This window comes from Haliotis asinina, chromosome 6, assembly GCF_037392515.1.
Source record: "Haliotis asinina isolate JCU_RB_2024 chromosome 6, JCU_Hal_asi_v2, whole genome shotgun sequence".
NCBI lineage: Eukaryota > Metazoa > Mollusca > Gastropoda > Lepetellida > Haliotidae > Haliotis > Haliotis asinina.
Genome location: NC_090285.1, coordinates 30426591 through 30445729, shown reverse-complemented (window position 1 = coordinate 30445729; position 19139 = coordinate 30426591). Strand labels below are relative to the sequence as shown.

Here is a 19139-nt window from a genome sequence, read left to right as displayed (position 1 = left end):
CTCTAATTCCAGGTTGTTGATGTGCCAACCTGCCTTTACGTTGGACCACAGCCACGAGGTGGTCTGGTCGCCTAAGTGCGCCCCCCCCATCCTTGGAGCGACGCGTCTACAAACAGTTCGTGATCCTGCACGAATTCGCTCAAACAAACTCCTTCGCAGACATTCGACTGGATCGTCCATCACTGCAAGTACTTGTGGAGATGGACCGGAAGTAGTAGACATGTCTGAATGTCGTCTGCTCGTATGTAAGGAAGGATGAAGCGTTGTAGTGGATGCAGCATTAGACGTCCCCTGCGCTTCAGATCCTGCGCCGACGTGAGGAGACCCAGGAGCGCCTGCCACTCTCTTAGGCGTAAAGGCTCTGACAACGTCCTCACCACAAAACGGGAAATCTTCTCCCAACGATTGAGCGGAATCCGTACCCGATCGAGCTGCGTCTGGAAGAAGCCCCCGATGAATACTAGCTTATGGGTAGGTTGCAATTGCGACTTCTCCCCGCTTAGCAGCCACCCCAGCTGCTCCAGCAGACGAATGGCAAAGTCCAGATGTCTGCGTAGAAACTGAGGTTCGCCTTGATTGAGGAGACAGTTGTCGATGTACGGATCGAACTCTATCTGCCGTAGGTGCAGATAGCGAGTGATGGGAGTTGTGATCCTGGTGAATAACCACAAGGCAGTAGATATGCCAAAAGGCAGGACTCGCCACTGGTAATGGGTGACCCTCAAACACAAACCTGAGAAACTTTCTGTGCGCCGGATAGATCGGGACATGTAGGTATGCATCTTGAATGTCCAGGCTGCACAGCCATGAACCCTAGGCCAACTTGAGTCGTAGCTGTTCAGGGAGATCATCTTGAAATGTGGCAGCTCCATCAGATAACGCTCGTTGAACGCTGCCATGTTGTGTATCATCCGGAACTTGTCTCAGTCTTTCTTGGGAACGAGGAAGATCGGCGAGTAGAACCCTGGTGAGAGGTGTGGGGCCGGTACTTCCTCGATGGCACACTTTCCCAGCAACACTGCGATGTTGTCCCTCAACAGCAGACTTTGCGACTCCGAGTACATGCGTACCTCTGGGCATGATGTTAACGGCGGGGGTCGAACTAACGGAAGTTTTAAAATTCCGGTTACATACGCATCCCCCAGGATAGGCCACTTCCTCCAGAAGATTCCAAGTCTCCCGCCTACTGGTGTCGGGAATACTGGCATGGCTGGTGGCGGGAGGTACCAGTCGTGACAGGTAACGCCCTCAACGTCTTGAATAGGGGTGCTTGCCTCTCCCTCTGCCTGGAGTGGCGGTAGCGTCCCTGTTGGTGTCAGCTGGTCTGCGGCGTTAAGAGGACGCAAATCTCTGGCCTCGACCCCTGCAAAAGGCTGATCTGACCGTCTCCCTCCTAGGGATGTAGCGCCTTCTGCCCCTTTCTTGCGATCCAGACCTGCCAGGAAAGGCAGAAGATAGCGCCTCGAAAGCTGACAGTCAGACCTCCGTATTTCTGAGGTCGGCATGTTCTTTGTATACCTCCAGTATAGCGTCCCCGAAGAGCACTGGGGAGGAGAAAGGTGCCCTTATCACCTTCTTCTTAAACTCCTCCTGCCACGAGCAAGCATATAGGAATCCAGACCTGCGAACCACAGTGGTCATGGCCAACGCAGTCCTAATATGGCCCAACAAGTCATGCAGGACTCTACCCTGCCACACAAAGAGCGATGACAAGTGCTCCAATCTAGATTCATTATTCTCTGTTAGATCTACTGCTGCCGCTGAAGTGGATGAAGCCAATGCCGAAATCGGCTTCAAACTACATCGCAATTCAGCATCGATAGCTTGCAGCCTCGAATTTTGCACCTTGTAAGACGTCGACGAGGATAGCCTCTTGATAGTCTCGTCCAGTCGTGCGCCCGAATCAGCAAAATCCAATCCATGAATCTTATAATCCTGTTTTTTAACCTTAGGCGCCCTTATGGTTGCATTTAGCGACAACTTAGCGAAGTCCTCATTGAGTGAAGAAATAGCATCTGCTACCATCTGGTGAGGTGGGATCAACAGTTCCGGCTCAATCTTAATAGCCTTGTCATTGTTAACACTCGACGTAAGCGAAGGACAGTCCAGAAGCCTATCGGCGATCCAATCGAAAACAGATAAAGGCAAGTAGGATCCCTCATCATCCTCAAGCTGTGTTGGATCCTCCTCGTAGTCAGGGGAAAAGCACTGTTCTTCATCTGCCGTCCACAAAACAGTAGATTTACCACGGCGCTCCAGCGATCTAGACGTTGAGCGTCGGCGTCTGCCAGCACTCGATGAACTACTGTGAGGGCTCCTAGATCGCGATCTCCTACCACCAGAAACCTCTGAATGTCTCCTATCCCAAGGCACATTGTTGGCGATACCAAAAGCAAACACCTCTGATCCAGACGATGGTCTGCTCACAGTAGGTCTGGCTTGGGGTGCACCACTATGCACTGGCGCAGACGCACGACCACCGTTTCTGCTCTTAGCCGAAGCTACCAAGTCTGATCCCAAGCTGAGTTGAGCCAGTGTCGCGTTAGATGCGCCTGGCGTCAATCCGGGGGTAGGCCTCAGTAACGCCCGAAGAATCCTCTGTACTTCAGGATGAGCAAGGGCGTCTGTCCTTGTCACATCAACCCAACCCCCTGCCTGAGTGGAAGGCAACGGTGTAGGCGTAGGCACCGAAAGCTGAATAGATGACAGAGCAGGCGCTGTGCCAGATCTCGGCACCTGCGATGGCTCAGGCCTCTGACACGTCCCGAGAAGAGCAGGCGTTCCCAAAAGAGACAAAGGGATGTCTGATGGTAGATTCTCCGGCGAGCCGGGAAGAGACAGTCTAAAAGCCCACTGATGACGCTGGGGATCTGGATATCTTCCTAAGTTGTTGGGACCTTCTCTCTTTGATGACTGCTAAACAGGTCTTGAAGTCTTGTGGAGAGAGGTCCGCACAAACAGAGCACCTCTGACGTAAGGCGCAGGGAACTGCCGCACAATCCAGACAAACAGAGTGGGGATCCTTGCCGGATTTACGACTCTTGCAAATCTGACAAAAATGTCGTGTCATACACAACAGCTGTAACAAAGCGAAATAACACTCTGATAAAACAGGGTGGAAACCAAACCCCCCTCAACATAAAATGGACCGCGCCACACATCGTGCTACATGTGTGCAATAGACAAGTGAAATGACTATCACCTTAGTTTGCACAAAGCAATAAAATGAATAATCCTGACCATGGAGGGCATCAAAGAATGAAAATAAGTGCCCTGAAGTAACAAATAACCATCCGAGAAACACACGGAGGTAAATGCACGAAAAAAGACAAGACAAAAAGACTAGATGACGTGTCACGCAAGGTACGTGTAAAAAGTTACAATTACATGTAAAATCGACACAATGATAGACAAAATACATACCAACTCCAAAACTCTTGGAAAAAAACAAGCAAGTATCGAAAAAGTTATCACTTTATTCGATCGTGAAAAATTTTTTAGCAATCCACAACCGTCTGTCTCAGACGACGCTTGAAGTAAAAGTGAAGTTTTTGAGGAATCGGCGTGCATGCGCAGTAAGTAAATCCAGATACTTCCGTATCCTGACGTTGTGATTGCGAGGTAGCCAGTCAAGTTTGAATGCAATTCATCTCTGTCAGATCTCCTGTTAAGCGAAGCTTGAGGTAATATGCTATAGACCTATGGTAAGGTAAGTGAAAAATATTTCGTGTTGCCATATTTTGCTCAAGTTTTGTTAAAGACCAGAAAATTATTTGGTGGTGTTATGTTTGGATGCTAGTTTAACTGTATACAACATATATTTGTATTGCAAGTAGTAATGACAGCTGAATTCTCTCAAGAGAATGTTGGCAAAATTTGCAGATGTGAACATGCATCATCATCCAACAAACGGTTTCAGGTTAGATCAGTTCTTATGGCCTGGTTCCTACCTGAAGCATTTCCAGCCGTTACAGTTCCACTTTCATCTTTCACAAAACATGATCGGAGTTTGGCGAAACCTTCTAGTGTACAGCCTGCGCGAGGGTACTCATCTCTCTTCACCTCCTCCACACCTGCAAACAGAGGGACCTAGGATTGGCTGGTGTATTGCTAACACAACTGTAATACAGTTCCCTTCTCTATGAGACTCACACGATGTCTCAAGATATCTCTCACAACCCTGACAACATACATAGTAAGTTAGTCTGTCGGGCCGAGTTTACCGCTAATTGGCAGGCTGTCTATCTATCATACTCAGTTGGGATTATAGGGTTTGTTTACATTGTAAATTAGTCTGTCCGGCTGAGACTTCAGTCCGAGATCCGACATGGAGAGATTCCGGATAATAGAGAGATGAATCAGTGATAATATACGGTATTGAATTAGGGACCGTAATCTCAGACCGATTGTCAGAGAAATCTGAGATAGAAAGAGACCGAAATAGAATACATTGTACAATTGAAGACATAACAAAACAGAATTTATTTTAAATGTTTTGGTTCATATTACATGAAATTTGAGCATCAATGGTTAACCCACAGAGAAAAAGTAATCTAAGAGAAATGAGGAAAACACATTCAAGTCTTAGTCCTGACATGAGTCCTGAGGCCAGACCTGAAAACTTTTTTACCCTTTGTAAATGCCCTCAGTGAGGAAGACAAATGGTATTATGAAACCACATGCATAAAGCATACACGTTGTTTCTTATGCATGATGCTTATGAAAGGAAACCACACAAGGGTAATAATATCTTTATATAATGGCATTTGTAATTTGCCACTTTAGTACCAAAGTAAGCCTGCATATGAATATCATATAGTGCCAAATGGTTTGTTAACAAACACATACTGAGATCAGCTACCACTGTCATATAGCACCTTCCTAAGCATTGGTGTGTCACACATAATATTCACCCTTCCTTGTTTTCACCGGGACTGTAACAATCTCTGCATCGAAGTGTCCTGCCTTCTGGGCGGCTTCATACTTCAACTGGGACTCCAGCGCAAACGTGTCCTGGGCCTCACGTGATATCTCCCACTGCTTCGCTACATTTTCAGCTGAAACAAATACTCATGTCTTACTTCTGACATCAGTGCTATGAGGTTTTCGAAAATCCAGATTCTACTTAGTATTCAATATTTCATTCTTTGAAAAAATGCTTTGATAACATGTCATATTAGGGACTACACTTTCTTAGTAAAGTACAAATTCAAGTTTACTACCAAAGTGTAATCCTATATATGACATTAATCAAATGCTTTGATGTCAAATGCAAGGTCAATGTGATGAGGCCTTGGATCACACACATCATTGAATGCTTCTCCGAAAGAAAATGCACACAGAAAATATGATATATTGATAAAAAACACTCTTTGATTACTTCATGTCAAAAAGGTGTATGAAATAAGGTGAAGAGGGGTGTTTACTTATAACCAGGGAGAAAATGAATGACATGAAATGTATTTACCCCTAAACATAGGGACACACAGTCTAGTATTAAAGGTGAACTGTACGAAGCAAAACCTAATGGGGAATTCAAAATGAGGAACTGGATATCACAACAAAGGCTGCATGAAAAAGAAAACAAAGTCATCTATATCAACTGCAATGGCAAAATACCCTTCATGAAAGAGTCAACAACTATGTCTACAACTATGTCAAATCATTTGGCATGTATATGTATAGTCAGGGAAATATGGATAATCCCTGAAAATTTCAGGTAATATGTTCTGTAAATTCAGCTGTATATTTACTCACTCACATGACACATCCTCTCGTGGCAAATGCCTGTAGTCAACTGCCCGTCCCCTTCAATCAGTCTAGTCCACTCTGTCCAGTCAAAGCCAATCAGTATCCAAGCCCATCTATTGTGTTTGTATTAGACCAGGTGCTATCATGTGAGCTGCACTCTAATAGCCTTAGCATCAAACTTAACTTGTATCAAATTCCCTCTTTTCTTTCTTTTAGTCATTTTTTTTTAAATCCAAAACTGAAAAGATCAAATTCCACTTTATCTGCATGAATGTTGATGTTTTTATATACAAGTTCAGGAACATGAAGGTAGGAGTCCAAGTCCCATATAAGTATAATAAATCTCTGTTTGTCAATTTGGAATCTGAGTAAAACTTTGTACAGAGTCAAAATCCAAATTTCATGTCACAGCAGAGCTGCAAAGCTGCCCATCACAGAGGACTTGAAGCAGCTTTGCTGGTGATGCCCCTCTCTTGGTCAAACAGTCTGGGAGCTGATGTTTTGTGTCCACCTACTGTATTCTTTTGATTAAGCCGCTGTCCCTCATCTCTTTGATTGAACTTATCTCCATCCTTAGTCTTTTCTCTGTTGGCATAATGGTAGACTTCAGATTGTCGTAGAGAGACTGGCAGTCAGAGATAGCCACCAATGGGAGCATGGTGTGGGGTTGTTTTTCCACTCTTTATCTCTGTGTATAGTGAGGATATGAATACACCCATATCAACACCATCTGCCATAGCTAACGTCTCTGCTGCAATGGTGCTTCGGACCACCCGTCTGACCTTTTTTGAGTACCAACAGATTGGCATCACCTCTCCTTTCAGATTGGAAATAAAAATTATGTAGGCCCCTTGACTACCTTCACCTGAGAGATTGCCAAAACTTGCATCACTGTATACTAGAAGCTCCATCCCTGAACCTGATAGTTCTTGATATGTTAAGCTCACCTTTTCTACCTTGATTTGTTTGATGACTTTGTTTATTTCCATTAGATGTTTAATTTTTGCATGCTTGTAACAGGATGACAATCTTGAAGCTTGAAATAACACATCAGTTCGACTCTGTCTAGCAATCCACAATATTTGGCCTACTTTTGATCTGTACAAGGCCCCTCCTCTTCATTCCAAACCTCCTCCTTCTTCATGGCTCTTGATTTCTCCACATCAATGAATGACAAGTTGTCTGCATAGGTCTGTTTCCTGATTTCCTGAATCCTATTTTGTTCTCTTCACATATCACTTCAATTACCACATACTAGAAAATCTGACTCTGCTCCTTTCCAACATTGAATTGTTCATGGACTGCTGGAATAATGTTAGCTTGAAATTCTTTATTTGCACTCCAAATAAAATCATCAACGTAACATGCCAGCAAGCCAGTCGATGTACCATCATCTTTATGCCAGTGGAAAACTGCAGGATCTAATTTAGAGACTTGTCCATTAAGACTTGTGAACACTTGCTTCACTCTGTCATACCATTTAAGAGATGCATCTCCTAATCCATATACACCTTTCTTCAGCTTCCACACTCTGTCAGATCTCAATTCTTTTGGTGGTTTAACAAAGGTGTCTCTGAGTATTGTTTGGCCCTGCAGAAATGCTGTCTTGATGTCCACTGACCTAGGCATCCATTGATTTTCGGCCATAACTGCCCGTGGACACGACCTTCAGGGACTCATTTGAGCAGGTAGCAGAATCTCTCTCAACGTCACAAACATTGTTTTCTTCAAATCCCCGCACAACAAGTCTGGCTTTCAGCAAAATTCCATTTTCTGTTTCCTTCATAGTACCAACCCAACGTGTTGACAGCATCTTCTGATTGCCTTTTTCCACATCTTCATAAACATCATTATCTTTCCAGTTCCATAACTCTGCTTGTTTGACTTCAGTCCATGAAATACCATCTGTAATGAGAACTTCATCTTGTGAACTATTGTCTGTCTGTGCTGCATCTGCTGATTCCGTATGACACTCATCAGACTCCTTCAAAATTTGTAGACTTTTTATTTGGTTCAAGTCAATAGATTGCCTTACACCTTGCATGTTTTCCCCCGGAAGCTCTATATTATACCAAGACTTGTTTTTTCTGGTAGCTTTACTCGCTCTGTTTAACACTTTGGCCTTTATTATTTCACCACTATCCATATGCTTGTATGAGATGCTTTGACCACTTTTGACCTTGATCCAGTCTACTCTGTTCACATCACAGTCTCTCACATCTGAGCCAGTGTCGTCAGTGTCATCAAGGGCATATTACTGCCAATTTGGAGTTTCTTGACTTCCTTCACTATTGTCTTTGATCCATGCAGGTCATCAGTTTCCTTCCGGTTTCTTAAGTCATGTATGCTGTTTCTTTTTCTATATCAACAAAATTTTCAGAAATAATGCAAGTTGTGATGCAGTAGTATATACAATGACAGTTCTGGACCACTTTCAAGAAATGTCTCTACAAAGCCTTATTTAGTAAATAAGGCTTTGGTTGGGTCATTAGCTCTTGCTACTATTACCCCTACTACTTAACGTGTGTTGGAGGTAACACTGTTCCGTACGGTACGATCAATAATTCTTCTCTTACAAACCCCCTACCCGGCCCATCCCTCAAGTAGTACAAGTTAGGTTCGTCGGCTTTCATATCCACTTTATCTATGTTGTAAGTTTTGACTGACCATATAGGATCGGTGGCTCGCTTACGGCTATCACCCTCGTGTTCCCCCGGCTGGTATAGATACCTCACTAGGGCCCTATCTGGTATCTGTTTCTCCTTCCCACGCAATGGAGCGGCCGACTCTGCAACTATTGATTTTAGTTTGATAGCGTCTGCCGGTTTCTTACCGGTGAGACGGGTGACTTCATGGTTGATTGCCGACACCACCTTGGGTAACCTCGTGACCCATTCAGTCGATCGTTTTCCAGGGGTGGCCATCTCCCTAGCATACTGATGGCCAAACAAGCGCTCAGCTCAGGTGAAACGACACCAGTATCAAGTTTGCAACGTTTACGTGCGGGTGGGTGTTGGAGCCGACACCAGTCTGGAGGGGGTCAACGTGATCCTGGAAAACAAGATATCACTAACCAAGATCTTCCTGCCTGACAACATACACTTCATGGGTATGAAGTTCACCCCGGAATTATTATCAAAAAACCAGTTGGAAATTATATCGTAAATAGTATAACAATGACCAGTCATCGTCCCAACACTACGCTTAACGACCTAGGAGATACGGAGGGATTCGATCAGCTTGGTGAGGAAGATGAATTATACATCCTGCACTTCAAAGACAACGTGTACAGACGGATGTCGTTATCAGATTTTAAAGAGCCCAAATGGCTGATCAACTTAACACTCACCTCACCTTATATCACATTAACCGAATTGGGGCGTATCTCTAAGATTAGGAACAACGGTATCTGGGTCGGGGATTTCATTCCGGAGAGGGAATTAATAAGAACTAACAAAAATAGGTTAACGTCTTCATTCGAAAATAAATTAACATTTAGTAATCATGATGGAATATTCCCCCCTTTCACACTCATCATAGAAGTCTTCTTTGAGTATTCAGACAATGGAGACCCCCCAATAGTACACCAAATTTTACCCGGGGTGTCAATACACTGGTATAGCATACACAAAGGCAAATATTGTCGTATTGTTATACAACAGGATACCACGGGTCCTATAAACCACTTAATAAACCTCCTTGGGGTTTTTATTACAACTGAAAAGTCTATTAGCCTCTCACCTATTACCCTGAGTGGTAGTCTAGAACTTATAGACTTCAAATTCATTGATAAACTATTAACTGAACCACAATTAAAATATCTTTCATAATATATATTATAGGATGGGTCTGTACCCAGTCGTAGAGGAAGTAGCGAAGACGTTGGAAACCGTAGATGGGTTCCGCTTGAGGCAGTTATGTGATGTGAAACGTCAACTAGAACAAGACCGTGACACGCGGAAAGCACTATGTAAGAAGTACAATAGAGCTTTCAATATCGTGGACGGGGCTGACACTACCCTTATGGCAACCAGCATGGGACTAGGGGCGGCAGGTGTTGGGTTGTTGGCTACCATCGTGGCTGCACCTATAGTGCTAGGTATTGAAATAACGGCAGGGGTGGCAGGGTTGGCAGGGTTGGCGCTTAAGTTAGTATCACGCAGACTTAATCGTAAGGCATTGAAACACGACGAGATCAGGGTTCTGGCCGAAGCAAAGCTCAACACAGTGAGTGAGCGTATTTCCACGGCACTCTCTGATAGTAAGATCTCAGAAGAGGAGTTTCGTTCAATCCTCTCTGAACTCAAAAAATATAACGGAATGAAACAAGATATTCGATCCAAGTCTCGTAAGTCTGCTATCAGTGAGGACAAGAAAAAAAAGTACATAGAACAGGGGATACAAAAAGCCCAGCAAGCCTTTATTATGAACACCAAAGAGATCGTAGGCGGTTCACGTTAAACTGTTTCATCGATATAAACGTGACATAGGCACAGACGTTAAGTAGTAGGGGTAATGTATCTATACCAGCCGGGGGAACACGAGGGTGATAGCCGTAAGCGAGCCACCGATCCTATATGGTCAGTCAAAACTTACAACATAGATAAAGTGGATATGAAAGCCGACGAACCTAACTTGTACTACTTGAGGGATGGGCCGGGTAGGGGGTTTGTAAGAGAAGAATTATTGATCGTACCGTACGGAACAGTGTTACCTCCAACACACGTTAAGTAGTAGGGGTAATAGTAGCAAGAGCTAATGACCCAACCAAAGCCTTATTTACTAAATAAGGCTTTGTAGAGACATTTCTTGAAAGTGGTCCAGAACTGTCATTGTATATACTACTGATGCTTTCACCGAATATTTGTTTTAGTGCTGCTTTTACTGTCTGAAATTTTCTATCACAAGCCATTGTTAGAACCAATTGCCTTTCTCTAACTGAAAGATTTGCACAATCCAGAAGTTTGAAAGCAAGAATGGAGTCAGGAAATTCCAACTGGTATCTATTGCACATGCCATTTCTTATCTCAAATTCAGTGATATATTCATTCACACTTGTCCCACATGCTCGACGATAGCTATCAAACTGGGTGTATGTAGAATAGGCCAAGGCCATCTCGTCTTGTTTGTACAAAGAGTCAAGTGCTTTCAGTAAGGTTTTCAATCCTCCTTTTCTGTTTAAATCTGTCACATCAAGCTCCGAAGCTTTAGCCTTAGCTTGACCAGTAAGTGTGAGAGTAACTGCCAATGCTTGCTTTTCTTCACTACATCTGTCATAAGACTCCAAACATTCAACTCATTTTTCCAAACTTCATAAACACTATCTTCTTTCAATGTTGGTGGTGATTTAAAATTCACAGCCATTATCCTCCTTAAAGTGAATTTTACGCTCTGCTACCATGAAAATTCAGCTATCTATTTTCTCAATCACATGACACATCCTCTTGTGGCCACTGCCTGTAGTCAACTGCTTGTCCCCTTCAATCAGTCTAGTCCACTCTGTCCAGTCAAAGTCAATCAGTATCCAAGCCCTTCTATTGTGTTTGTATTATAGACCAGGTGCTATCATGTGAGCTGCACTCTAATGGCCTTAGCATCAAACTTAACTTGTATCAGTTCAATGTCTGATTCACTCAGGGAATATACACAACACCTGAACTTTTCAGGAATTATACACATTCCCTGGTTTTAGGTGAAGAGACATAATCCCTGACACTGTTTGCAAGTTTAAATGTTTTTGTATATGTTTTGTGTGTGACACCACTAGCTTGTTAGTAGATTGTAATAACAACATCTCGGATGAAGTAGTGCAAGATTTCCCATGCACTTTTGATGAATATGTGATGTTTTCTTTTTGTGGGTGACACCTTTGAAGTAAAAATGTATCTTTTAGTTTCTTTAAATAAAACAACTTAATGATTGTATGATATAAAAGAGGTTTTTCTGCAATGTTAGTCATACATGTATTTGCAAAATGGAGTTTGAAGAAAACTTTAGACAGTCCCTGTACAAAACCTATGAAGAGAACAAGAGAGTCCTGATCTCTAAAGAAGAAGACGATAAACTACTGAGTGAAATTATTGATGCTACTAACACTTCCAAGAGGACCCCTCATCAGTATTACATCCTGAAGATGTATGAAAGCATACAGTGTGGGGATGTACAAAAGTTGATACAAAGATGCCAACAAGCTGATGAAGCTCCAGTCTACTTTGTCAACACAGAACAGACATTTGATATAATCAAGCGAGCCCATCTGGCGACTGGTCATGGTGAGAGAGACAAGATGGTGAAAGAAGTGTCCAAGAAATATGCTAATGTGACCCAAGATGCTCTCGCCCTTTTCAAGAACTTGTGCGCGCAGTGCCAAGACAAAAGAAAGAGACCAACTACAAAAGGGACTGTTGTAAAGCAGGAAGTTTAATTCCAGATGCCAGGTTGGTCTCATAGATATGCAGTTAATGAGTTCAAGTTCATCATGGTTTATCAAGATCACCTAAGTAAGTTCTGTGTTCTTCGGGCCCTTACATCCAAGTGTGCTGCTGAGGCTGTTTAAAGGTTATTGGATATTTTCCTTTTGTTTGGAGTTCCTTGCGTTCTCCAGAGTGACAGTGGATCAGAGATTACTGCCTAGATAATTGCTGACCTTAAGCAAATGTGGCCAGATCTTGCAATAGCTAGGCATCCACAAAGTCAGGGCTCTGTTGAGACAGCCAGTTGTGATATGAGTACAGTACAGTTGGTAGCATGGTTAGGTGACAACAATACAACTGAATGGACAGCTGGACTTCAGTTTGTGCAGTTTCAGAAAAGCTTGAGTTTCCACTAAGGCTGCAACGAATACACTACTAGGCAAATATGATATGTATCACGATTATTGGGTAATGAATACAAATAAATATTCACAAATACAATATTACAGTTAAGTGATTGATGCATAATAAGGAACACCCATGTTAACAGTGTTAGGTTGTTGCAACAAGAACCACTTATCTCATGACACACAAATTTGGTATGTACTAATTATAGTCAACAGAACCATGTGTGGCCTTGGCAAATTAACATGACTTGCACTACTGAAAGGCCATTCTATTGTATCTCACTATGGAAAAGGACATAAGCACAAGTACAACACACTCCATCAAACAAATCATACATATTTGTTAATATTCAGTTCTGCTGACCATGAATAACGAACTGTATTCATGAAAGGCTACGGTTAAATTTACTGAATATGTGTGAATCGTAACAGCCATAGCTTCCACAGTGTCATTAAATGGTCTCCCTTTGCAGCACTCCTTGGTGAAAATGTACAGACAGGACTAACTTCATCAAGGTTTCCTCATGAGACCATTCAGAAGCTTCAAAGTAAAGATGGCCTTCTTGCTGCAGTATGTAATCCCACATCAAGTGAAGAGAAAGATACTTCTACAGACCCTCCACCAGAAACCGACTTTGCCGCACCAGCATCAAGTGAGTCGCCCATCTCCATCTACAACTGAGACTCAACAGGAAGATATCCATTTCAAGAGAAAGCAAACCAATGAATCAGAGATGCAGCAGGCTGACAGACTGGTCAAATGTAACAGGCGTGAGATGACATCAGTAAACATTGGTGACATTGTAACTATTCAAATTCCCCACGTTCACAGGGGTTGATCAGATCCCAGAAACCTTGTACTGGAATGTACTGAAAGTGACATGTATGCTATTGCTGTTAAGGGGGTTGTTCTCCATAGAAAGTATTCCCGCAATGCCCTTTACAGTGTGGATGATGTTGCCAAGGACAAAAATACTTCACGTTGAGTTTGAGTCTAACAGTGGTAGTCAAGGACTTTTTACTGTAACTGTTCTGGGTCACAAAAATGCCAAACAAACTGCTGTACATGTTTAAAGGCTTGTTTTGCGCAATTCACTGTGTCATTCTTCTGTTACATGTAAAAATGAATGAAATACATGAACCTGGTGATCTTGTTTGCTTTGGAAATATTTCTGTTCCATTTAGGGGATGTCAATAAGTTTTGAGCCTTGCATAGAAAAACACAAAATATTGGTATGAACCACATTTATTTTTCAACATAGTCCCCTTGTGAGTCAAGACACTTGTTCCATCTTTTCTGCCAGTTGCTGATGCCATCTCTGTAGAAGGCGCCATTTTGGTCCTCAAAGCAAGCCTCAGTAGCAGCAATAAGCGCATTATCATCCTGAAATCAACGACCACGCAAGTGTTTCTTGAGATTTGGGAACAGATGGTAATCACTTGGTGCCAGGTCTGGAGAAAAGCGGGGATGCAGCAAGATTTCGTACCCACATTCCTGGATAGCAGCGGCTGCAACGCGAGAGGTGTGTACTGGAGCACTGTCTTGATGTAGAAGAATACCATGTCTGATCTTGCCCCGGCGCTTCTCCTTATTGACTGTCGCACTTGCCTCAACAAGTTAGCGTAAGATTCCCCATTCATTGTTCTTCCTTTTGGTAAGTAATCTATGTGGATGACGCCTTTGCTATCCCAGAAGACTATCGCCATTACCTTCTGCACTGATCTGGAGGCTTTGAACTTTTTGGTCCTGGGAGAAGTGACATGTTTCCATTCCATGGATTCTTGTTTGCTCTCAGGATCATAGTGGTGGATCCAGGTTTCATCACAGGTTACTAGCCTAAAGTGAAAATCTTCTGGATTCTTGTTGTGTCTGGTTAGCGTGGAGTTGCTTATGGTGACCCTTGTTTGCTTCATTTCATCTGTAAGCATTCTTGGCACCCATCTTGCGCACACCTTTGACATGACGAGATGTTCATGAAGATGTGTCTCAATGGATCCGTGTGAAATGCCTGTGGTCTCCTCTAACTTGTGGAGTGTGATTCGACGATTTTCCAGCACAGGTCTATGCACTCTGTCAATGTTTTCCTGACTAGTGCTTGTTGTTGGGCGACCTGGACAGGGGTCATCTTCAAGACTCTCTCTACCATGCTTAAATTCACTGACCCATCGTTTGATGGTAGCAGATGAAGGGGAAGACTTCCCATAAACTGCTGAAAGCTTTTCTTCAATGTTCTTCCTCGAGTTTCCTTCAAGAACTAAAAATTTAATTACTGCTCTATACTCAATTTTAATCATTTTCACTGCCGTGAGGGGGGTCTCTTTCTGTCAATGTGAGCTGTTCAATAACTTCTGAGAGTAGGATACCAAAACTTATATATCAAATCAGCTACACCCCAAGGTTCAATGTCGTACCATAGGCTGTGACACCTGGGTATGAAAAAAAGCTCAAGGCTCCAAACTTATTGACACCCCCTCGTATGTGTATGAGACATAAAAATACTGGAGGTGCTACAATGATAAGTTAAGCATTTAAACTTGCAAACAGTTTCAGGGAATATGTCTAAAACACCTCTCCTAAAACCGGCGAATATGTATAATTCCTGAAAATTTCAGGTGTTATGTATATTCCCTGAGTGAATCAGACATTGCTCATATTACCTGAAATTTTCAGGGATTATGCATACTTCCTGAGTATACATATTCCCTGTAATATATACAGCAAAGTGGAAGGAGAGTATTGAAAGGTTTTAAACTTCTGTTCCAGAAATGAGGACTACCACCAAATTCAGTTACAGCCAAAATTGCTGCCATGGAAAAAACCCAAAATATTATATTTTCAAATTCAAAACGACCAAAAGGCGCCATTACACCACCAGACTAAGTTTGGTGAAGAAACATTGACTGATTGAATGGTTTTAGAATTCTGATTTGGAAAAGAGCATAGCGGCCCATTTCAGTAAATGTCAAACTTGTTGCAATTGAAAATGCCAAAAATATTCAATTCAGATATCCCAAGCTAAAGAAGGGCACCAGCACACCACCAGACCTATCCATGTGCCAAGTTTGGTGAAGAAACATTGAACGGTTTTATAGCTGTGCTTCAGAAAAGAGCACTACCACCAAATTCAGTTAAAGTCGAACTTGCTCAATGTTGCCATGGAAATTCGAAAAAATATTCCATTCAGGATTCCAGAACTATCAAAAGGCACCAGTACACCATCATAACTCTCTTTGTGCCAAGTTTGGTGAAGAAATATTAAACGGTTTTAGAGCTTTGTTCCGGAAAAGAACACTACCACCAAATTCAGTTTACGTCAAACTTGTTGCCATGGAAACTCAAACATATATTCTATACAGAAATCCAAAACCATATCTATCTATGTACCAAGTTTAGTGAAGAAATAGAGAACGGTTTTGAAGATGAATGTGCATGGATGATTCGATGGAGCATGTATTTTACCCCACTGGCAAATAGTGTTATCCCCAGCTGATAACAAGTATTATGTACAAGTATTTGTGTACCTGTAATACCCATGTGGTAGTTGTTGAAAGCATCTATCAGGCCATCCTTCATCAGTGTGTCTGTGAGTGATGCATCACCAAACTTTGTGCCATTTCTCATATGAATACAATGGGGGGACTGCAATGAAAAAAGATGTCACTAACTAAAGATTGCAAAGACTGATTGTAAAGTTCATGCTCGCCTGCACTGTCCTTCTCCTACAGCTTGACCCAAGCTACTCTACATATGCATGACCCAGGAGGTCAAAGAGCTGGTCGAGTTAACTTCATTAAATAGGGGAGCTCGCTGCTTAAAAGCCTGAATAGGAAACATGAAACCATCTGCAGCTATTTGTTAAAAGAAAGTTACCACATTGTTGACAACTTCTCAACACAGAGATGGCAAACGCTGACCTTGTCTGGCTGTTTGGACATGTTAACAATCACCTGACAAAGGTGCATCCCTTCACAATAATAGACCCAACCAGTTGAGACACTGTCATGCAATGCATTAGTATTCACTTGATCAGGTCAAGCTGGACAATCTGTAGTTGGGAAGACTGTGTAGTCATGACAACTCACCTTGCTCATGTTCTCCTGTCCTCCTGCCACTACCACAGTGGCGTCACCAGTCTTGATTGCCTGGGATGCAAAAACTACGGACCGAAGGCCCGACCCACACAGCATGTTGACAACACATGCTGGCACTGATGCAGGGATGCCAGCCATTATACTAGCTTGACGTGCAGGGTTCTGCCCTTGACCTTTAAATTTAAAGATAAACAAGAGTCAACAGAAGATGACATATCCCCCCGGCCCCCACATATTTGAAAGGACAATTCATCTGACAGTTACTTATTGAGTTTTTAGACCAAGTCAGAATTGTTTCCATGGAGTTCATGAAAAATATAAATGCCACATATCTGTAATCAGAAAAAGTCACCATTTCAAGATCTGTCTCGTATATCAGCCAAGATCTTTTGAAAGATATGAAATGGTTTTTGAGCTGTGCTCTGGAAATGAAGTCAGCAACGTGTTCATGGAAAAGAGAAAATAATAAATCAGAAAAACCTGTAAATAGCAAAAGGCACCACTTTGGGATCGGTCACTTTAGGTTCCAACTGATATATCTACCAAGTTTTGAAGAAAAATATTGAACGGTTTAATAGTTTCCTCTGACTATTTGACTACATGTATATGTTGTGTAGAATCATATCTTCAGCTCAATACTATGATTCTAGTTCTATCTTGTCACTGGATTAAAAGTACTTGTAACATATAAGATCAGTACTATTTTGAAGGTCCAGTTACCTGCTGTGAGAACCTGCCCCATTATGACTTCAGAAACATGGTCAGCTTTTACCTGACCACGTGACAATGCCTCCTTAATGCACACAGAGCCCAGTTCATGGGCAGGCACGGTGGACAATGCGCCATTCAGGGAACCTGCAAACCACAACAGACAAGTTATTCTTAAATTTTAGAATAACTTAGGTTATGATGTTTTGGTAGTACCACAATACCACAAGTGCAATATTTACAAAGAAACATATTGGATGAATTATTCCCATGATCAATACAAGTGTAATACAGCTTGGTTATGTTTATGTTTAAATTATTATCATATGTAGCACTGCAGATTGCAAGTATTCTTAATTGACTTTTTATATGCAGGCCTTCATGTTTGTCTTTCCCTTGTTGATAGTTGGTCTCAAAGAGTTTTTCACTTCATACCCGAAGACAGTGATTCAATGATATACTGAATTGGTTAGTTTAGTGAGAGCAGGTGACAGTGACCTAGTCACAAGTGTGAACACCAAAGCTCATCATCTTGGTCCACATGTTCACCAAATATGCATGTGCAACATGTGGTGTAAAGCATGAACTATCTGGAAACTGTGCATGAAAAAAATAGCCATGGCTTGGGGAAGAAAATAAGGAAGTAAACAAAGGATCTCATCAACACTGACACATCCATGTTCTTCACAAGTCTGTTCATTCATTGGACTGAAATTAGATAATCCCTGGCTATAAAATCCAAAAGGTGCATGATGGGTTGTCGTTTGGTTGCTGTGGGTTAGCAATGTGTTCTGCATGAACATGAGGATCAGTGGTTTCATGTAGTTATACTAAAACAAGCTAAAAACATACCTGAGATATCTTGGGAGAAAGGGTAGCTAATCTTAACCACATGAACAAGTGTTATTTAGTCACAGAGTACTTCCCCTTGTTTACTAACAAGAAAAACCTTTAAAAATATAAAAGGTCGTCATGTCTGGAAATGAAGAACGAGTGATGAATGGAGGAGACATGCTCCTATAGATTCCTTCTATGTTATGGCAATGAGTCAACAATAGATTACATATCCCCCGGACCTCTCTTATTTGCAATAAGTGAATCCTACCCCTTCAAAGAAATTCACTCATTCCTGTACTGAGTCAAAATCCCACTCACGTCCATGAAAAAAATATGAAATTAAAAAATTTTCAGTAACCTGAAAATATCAAAAGGCACAATTCAGTACTTTGGATAATATATATGATAAGTTTCAAAAAGATATAATGAACACCAAGATGGTACAGCATGTACCCTCATCATTCATTGTCCTGTTACTGAACATGCATATTGAACCATTTCTAGGAAACTAGCTGGTCCTTCATTGAATTCCAGGAAAAACTAGTTGGTGCTACTAAAATGGAATGTATTTTCCAATTCTGCAATCTGAAATTAGGCATTGTACTAGTACATGTGTTCTTTAGTATTACGTGACAAAATTGTTTTGAATTGAAAGTGTATCAGTTTATCAATGTTTTTGATCAGTAAAAGGACACACTGTGTTTAAATTACAGACTTATAGAAAACTTGATTTAAACAATTAACTATGAAGTAAAGTGGGACAATTATATCAGATTAGCCATGGCTATGTTCTTTGGTCAGTTGGAATTGCCGAAATACAAAGAGACTAAGTATCAGTGGTTGAAACAGAAACTACAATGGTTTTAACACAGCATCATTTACAGAAAATTCATAGGACTATTTTCACCATTAATTGAAAATGAAAATTCAT

The 19139-nt window shown here is 41.9% G+C and overlaps 1 protein-coding gene across 1 annotated transcript in view; it reads right to left on the bottom strand.

Moving 5' to 3' along the window:
- The window catches only part of LOC137286965 (acetyl-CoA acetyltransferase, cytosolic-like), a 56064-nt gene that overhangs the window by 32544 nt on the left and 4381 nt on the right, over positions 1 to 19139 (bottom strand). The window contains exons 2-6 of the mRNA XM_067819023.1: positions 17384 to 17518; positions 16655 to 16836; positions 16094 to 16211; positions 4914 to 5057; positions 3951 to 4073 (exon numbers count right to left, since the gene is read on the bottom strand). Coding sequence (XP_067675124.1) covers positions 3951 to 4073; positions 4914 to 5057; positions 16094 to 16211; positions 16655 to 16836; positions 17384 to 17518 — 702 coding nt within the window. The remainder of the gene's footprint in view (positions 1 to 3950; positions 4074 to 4913; positions 5058 to 16093; positions 16212 to 16654; positions 16837 to 17383; positions 17519 to 19139) is intronic.